Source organism: Hylaeus anthracinus, unplaced genomic scaffold (assembly GCF_026225885.1).
Source record: "Hylaeus anthracinus isolate JK02 unplaced genomic scaffold, UHH_iyHylAnth1.0_haploid 20916, whole genome shotgun sequence".
NCBI lineage: Eukaryota > Metazoa > Arthropoda > Insecta > Hymenoptera > Colletidae > Hylaeus > Hylaeus anthracinus.
The window spans coordinates 2132-9053 of record NW_026534859.1 but is presented as its reverse complement, the minus strand read 5'-3'; the positions used below and the strand labels follow the sequence as shown (position 1 = coordinate 9053).

Here is a 6922-nt window from a genome sequence, read left to right as displayed (position 1 = left end):
ACCCTGTTGGAATTTTCGTTTGCAGCCATTTTAATTTAAAAATTGTGTGCAATTCAATTTTCAAGGGATCAACTTCACGTCGGCACCCCAATATTAAAAACTTCAAAATATTCTTTTTGCAAACGTTTGTCCGTCGATGCCCTGTTGGAATTTTCGTTTGCATCCCTTTTAATTTAAAAATTGTAAGCAACTCAAATCTTGAAGAGGGTGCCAACTTCACGTCGTTCCAATATTAAAGTATTCGAAATGTTCGATCTCAAAACTATTATTTGAAATATCGAAACAAATCCTTCCTAAACTTGATATAACATTTCAACACTATTCGTATGATAATTCGTGTATTTGAATTCCCCGGTCTAAATTTCTTAAATTTCTAAACATTCTCAAAAATAAATCAATCAAACTAACCAAATATCCATCTTGAATATGAAAACAACAAATCCTTCTTACAATTACTAAAGTAATTTACATTTTCTAGAGTAAACTTCGAATTTCTCTCTCGATCATGTCTCCGCTATCCTAATTAAGAAATATTCCGCGAAGAGTGCCTAATCCAATCTAATCGAACCTAGTCGAAGCTAATCGAAAGCTTGCAACCTTCGAGATCCGTCGGCAAGCGAGGCTAATTAGCGCCAGGGAATCGCAAATGGGCGGCGTTAAATACATTCAAGGGCGGTTGGCCTCGCCCACAGGCTACAGTGACACGGCATCGACCGTGAAACCAAACCGAGCCTGACCAGGGGAAAATAAACTGACCGCCGCTCGTTTCCATTTCCAGGTCTCTACCATGCAACCGTTCTCGACGGGCAGCACAATGGCGACCGAGACACCGACCAGCCTCCCACCGGAGAGGGTTAGCTCGCCCACGCCGTGCAAGAACTTGACCTTCTCCATCGCGAAGATCATGGAACCGGATAAAAGGCTGACCGAGCAGAGCAACCGTCAGACGACGTCGCCGCAGGCACCGCCGGCGACCACCGCCACGGGGATCCTCCAGCAGCCGCATAGCATCCCGTCGTTGACGTACGGAATCCGTCACCTGCACCTGGAATCGGCGTTCAAGAAGTACGTGCCGACCTTGAGGCATCAAAGCCTCTTGCAGCACTACCCTCTCCTCTACTACCACCCGAACCCGTTGCTGAGGGCCTTTCCAGCGCCTCCACCAGCGATACCAACGGTGCCACAGAGCTCGCCACCGCCAACAGCCATCCAAGAAGCCTCTTCAAGGGTAAGCCTGACCGCCACCTCTCCCGAAAGCCAACGAGGAAAGAAGAGCCCGGGTCCTCGTGGCAACGAGTTAAACGCCACCAACAAACAGAAGACCTTCACCTGCTCGGTATGCGGAAAGGTGTTCAACGCCCACTACAACCTGACCAGACACATGCCGGTGCACACCGGCGCCAGGCCGTTCGTCTGCAAGATCTGCGGGAAGGGATTCCGTCAGGCGAGCACCCTTTGCAGGCACAAGATCATTCACACGGCGGAGAAGCCTCATAAATGCGGCACATGCGGCAAAGCTTTCAACAGAAGCTCGACCTTGAACACCCACCGGCGCATCCACGCCAACTTCAAGCCTTTCATCTGCGAGGATTGCGGGAAAGGATTCCACCAGAAGGGAAACTACAAGAACCACAAGCTCACCCACAGCGGCGAAAAGGCGTACAAGTGCACCATATGCAACAAGGCGTTCCACCAGGTCTACAACCTGACGTTTCACATGCACACGCACAACGACAAGAAACCGTTCTCGTGCAAGATCTGCGGGAAGGGATTCTGCAGGAACTTCGACCTGAAGAAGCACATGAGGAAGCTCCACGACACGGGCTCGCCGGTGCTCAGCGGGTTGGCCACGTCCGCGCAGAGCCATAATCAACAATCCGGTTACGCGTCCGTTCACCACGGGCCCGGGGGCCACACGTTCGTCGCACCCTTCCTGGTTCACCCGCCTGGGTCCACTAGCTACCTCAGCAAAATGTTGGGACAGGAGTATTTGTCCGATTTGGAGTGGAAGCGAAAAGTCGACGAGTCGTCGTTCGAGAGCCGATGGAAAGATGTAGAGTAACACTTTTTTTATGGAAGGGTTATAGGTTCTTCTTCGGGGTAATTGGTTTTGGAAGTACGTGGGGCGGGTTGGTGTGAGATTCACGGCGACCGTTTCGCCGATAATGTTTACATCGACACCGATTCACCGATGCGTTCAATTCATCGACAATGTTTACACACCGGCATTTGTCTATGTTGTATACATACTGATTTTCGCAAGTATACCATAAAAATTTCTTATTATCGCGTGTTAAGGTCGATTCAGACTGTACGACACGGACCGGCAACGACACGTACCGGCACCGACACGATAAAACATTAAACCACGCGTTTTAATGGAACTATTCACACTTAACAGACACCGACCTGAACGTTCCGTCAACGGGACTAGCGTGAATAGTTCCATTAAAGGTCTATTTGCACATATCCGTAACGTGTCAGTTCCGTATCCGTACCGTATCAATGACGTCACGGAGCGGTGTCGGACGTGTGTGATCGTGCTCGTTCAAAAACAACAGAAGAATCACTGACACTGATGGAACATTACGGAACCGAACGGATACAGAACTGACACGTTACGCATATATGTAAATAGACCTTTAAACCCGTGTTTTAATGTTTTGTCGTGTCGGTACCGGTACGTGTCGTTGCCGGTCCGTGTCGTATAGTCTGAATCCACCTTTATACGTTACACGCGCTTGTATCGTGCACGATACAATCATGATCTTTATTCGTGCAGTAAAAAACGAGGTTCAGGGTGTGCCCCTTAGCTTACATATAATTTTGAGACGTATGCTTTTAAAGTTTGTATGGAAGGTTTTCCAGCTGAAAGCAGCATAGACAAAAGTCAATGTCGATGTAAACATTGACGGCGAATTGAACGTCTCGGCGAAACGGTGTCGATATAAACATTGTCGACGAAACGATTGTCAGTGAACCGACACCAACCCACGTGGGCCACGTCTATGCGAAATTAGGACACGACCGGAAAGGATCACGGATTTTCTTGAAACTTTGTACACTTTTAGTAGTCCATTAGTGCCGTGTACACTTAAAATTGATTACCCCGAAAAAGAAATCTACTTGTACAAAAAAGTGTCATTGTACATTCTCGACATATTTCTTTAAATTAAAATAAATAGCCTTATATGTGTTTCATATACAGGGTGCCAATGAAAGATACTCAGAAATCGGACAGGTTTTTCTCGCACTCGAGGAAAATAAGAAATATCGTCCAATCAGTACTGCTTTTAAGAATCGGTGAAAAATATTCAAACATTTCCACGTTATATTGGTCGAATGATAACTCACGCGCGAGAAGCGTCACGTTCGTCGTTTTTTTTAAATACGGAAGCTCGATCGTCGGATCTGTCGGCGGAAGAATTTCAGCAAACAACGACGACGGGATATTCTTAATTTGGCAATCAACCGTGCGACAGAGGAAAACACCGTGCAAACAGATAATCGAATTAGACGACAGAACGCGTCGCGGACAATTCCGCCCCCGCGACAATGATATTTCAACCGAGCCGAGCAGTTACGAGGTGCAAAACACCGAGCGTTGCATGCATATCGGAGAACGCAAATAATCGGTCGTAGCATCAGCGAAATAAACCGCGTCCGGGAGTTAAATCAACACCCGAGCAGTTAGCGGACGTATTGGCTCGATCGTTATTGGAAACCGTTCCCCGTGATATCGGCTTAATCGTCGCATGAAAGCTCAATCGATGGTGTCCTGCGAGACGATTACTTATTTGTGTAAATACATGTAAATATTTGTACCTGCTGCAGAGACGCGTCGCGTCGCGCAACTGTTAACCATCGATGGAAACAAGCGAAACGGAAATTGATGGATGCGAGGGGTCGTGGTACAGGGTGCGACGCAAGACCAACCTGGATAACTTTTGAAGGAACTAGCGAAATTTGTTTCTACGAGCTTTTCTGCGTGTAAAAATTTGTGTAAAATTATTTAGACTCCTAGAATTTTATGTTTTAGTAACACACTCTGATGCACTCTGTATACTCGACTTTATATTTTAAACGACAACCCGAGAAGATTGTGGATTTTTTACCAGAAAACAAAATCCTGATGTCCGTTTTTAAAACTCATTTGTTTAATAAAGGAAGAGCTGAACACCCTGGCGATGACAATGACGAGAACGGTACACAGAAGCGACTCTTACCGCGACGCGTCGAACGCATATCTATCTATTCTTTAGGCGAAATGTATAAATCGGTGTGATAGTAGCTTTAAGCCGCGCGTAGATAGCGAACGAAATGTTGGTCATTATCATTACCATTGTAATTATTCTAGTTACATCGCGCGATCGTCTCAGAGCTTTGCAATAGAAGTCGTTCGTCACTATTCTTCGTTTTCGCGTGTATGTCTTTGTGCGGTTTGACAGCGATGGGAGTGATTTGGTAGATTACGAAAATATTGTACACCATTTATAAGAACATTTTTATTTATCCCTCGACACGATTTTTAAATTGTGTGGATAGACAGGTTGCAATGAACACAATGGAAAATAAAAGGTAAAAATGTGTAGCCTGAAAGAGGTACGTGTAAATCCGATCCAACAAAATTAAACTACTATTTACTTCCCATTCGTTAATTCCAAATATATTAAATATTTTACTTGAAAAGAAAAAAAATGTTTGCTTGATACTTATACGTTTCTCTTATTTATCGTACGTCCTACCATAATTGTTTCGCTATCATCGATGTCTAACCGTGTCACTCCCACATGATAATAACTCATTTGCTACAGAATTCCTCGACAAGAGGAGTAAACATTTCATGGTTTGGCTGCACTGATGACGTTATTTCCGATGTACAGTTAGATATATAAGAAAAAGCGCGAAGAATAAAATCGTCCCCCGAAGAAGTTAATTTTCGTTGAAAATTTCCAAGCGTGCGATTCGTTGCTCGAGTAACATTTGGTTATTCGCGTAACGTTCGTCGTTACTTTTTTACGGCGAGTAATTCCTCGTGGAAAGCTCGTCTCGACTCGTGTTTCACGTTTCTACCACGCAGATTAGGTAAGCTGCAGGCAACGACGGCGAATTAATTAAGCATGATTAACGGCGAAAATAAAGAAAAGTTATATATGTAGATAATCGGTAGAGTAGACGAAAATGCATATGTATGTGTCCCCTGTAGTAAATATGAGTCAATCCAATGCAATAAAATCATCGATACCAATGAATCGCCTGACGTTCCGTTCAAGAACCTCGTTCCCGCGCCAGTCATCCCTTCGAACCACTAAAAGCGCTATGGTCGAAGTAGGCCACTTCGCAAGCTGGCCTAGCTAGACTATGGCTGGCACAGGCTACCATAAACGTCACCGGAGTGCCATAACAGAGACCAATTTCAGTGTTGACCTGAGTCTAACTTAGCTCAACCTAGATACGTCACAGCTTGTTAGGTCTGAATTAGATATTCTGATATAATTTCACGTTCTTTTTTACGATGGTACTTTTATGATGAATTTTATGGTAAAACGAAGGTAACTTTTTTTTTGTAGTGAATTTTATTTTGTCGAGAAATAATTCTGACCTAACTTCGCGTTTCTTTTTTATCACGATGCTGAATTTTATGGTAAATTTACGAATGTAATTTTTATTCGTAGTGAATTTTATTTTGTCGAGAAATAATTCTGACCTAACTTCGCGTTTCTTTTTTATTACGATGCTGAATTTTATGGTAAATTTACAAAGGTACATTTTATGCCTCCATGGTAAATTTTAATAAATCGAAAAATAGACTAATTCTGACCCAACTTCGCGTTTCTTTATTATGGTGAAGGTAAATTTTATGTCTCCATAGTAAATTTTATTTAGTCGAAAAATAGACTGGTCTGATTACCTACGAAAATTTAATGTTCCTAAATATGAATTTATTTTTAACTGTGATTATAATGCGAACTTGACTTTTAATATTTTGTTACGTTATTGCGTATTGTTTGCATCTTCGTAATTTCTTGCACATTCAAATTCTTGCGCATTTAATATAAATGCATAGAAACTCGTAGTCTGCTGATAATAAAGAAGAGCAATGATTTTTTTAACGAATGACATGCTTCGACGTGCAGGTTTGAAACTTCTCATTTAGATACAAATTTACAATAATTAGGAAAGATGTGTTTGATAAAAATTCAACTCTGAATCATGAAATTAAGTGATTTTCTAATATTAATTCTTTTCCTTTATTCTCGAAGGTCCAAATTATAATAAATTCTAAAAATATTATGTTGAATAGATCGTGGTAAAATACGAAAAATTGGGAATTTGTTAGTATTTTGAGTTGAATGTGTATATTGTCGCGTCGTTTTCGCTAAGGAAAATGTTGTTTCAAATCACCCCCCGAACCACCCTTTCAAGGACCTCTAACATTTCTGAAACACCCTGTATATCACATTGCTAATATTATATCAAATTACTAGGATCAATTTTAAATGATTCGAACTAGTCTCTCAACCCCTTGACCCACGCGTTATCTCCAAATTTCTCGGACCATGGCAAATAGAAAGGTAAGAAGTTGAACAAAGTATTCTTCGCGGACCAAATTTCTTACCGATACCAAAACCCGCTAAAAAAAAAAAACCTCCTCCATCTCTGTCCGCAACCCGTGTTATCGATTGCCGGGAAAAAGCGACTCGGTCCCCGGGGTGTAATGTACGTAACGAGGGTAGGAGCGTCCTAATCTCTCAGCTTCATCCCCGATCAGCGAGCCATCGTCGAAAGAACCGACCCTTAAGCACATCGTGCTCTCCACGATCGGTTCTTTCGGCGACGAGACGCAGACAGGCCGAGGAAAAATGTAGAGAAGCCGTCGTCGGTGGCATCATCGAAACGCGAGCGCCGCGAAAAAGAGACA

General features: G+C 43.1%; 1 protein-coding gene across 1 annotated transcript; it reads left to right on the top strand.

Annotated features, from left to right (window-relative positions):
- Window positions 1-784: 784 nt before the first annotated feature.
- Window positions 785-4181, top strand: LOC128893144 (fez family zinc finger protein 2-like). The gene has a single exon (XM_054153958.1). The coding sequence runs from the start codon at window positions 788-790 to the stop codon at window positions 2060-2062; it is 1275 nt and encodes a 424-aa protein (XP_054009933.1). The 5' UTR covers window positions 785-787; the 3' UTR covers window positions 2063-4181.
- The last annotated feature ends 2741 nt before the right edge of the window (window positions 4182-6922 follow it).

Excerpts from the sequence above, each read along its gene's own strand:
- LOC128893144 (XM_054153958.1), top strand. The coding sequence starts at position 788 with ATGCAACCGTTCTCGACGGGCAGCACAATGGCGACCGAGACACCGACC.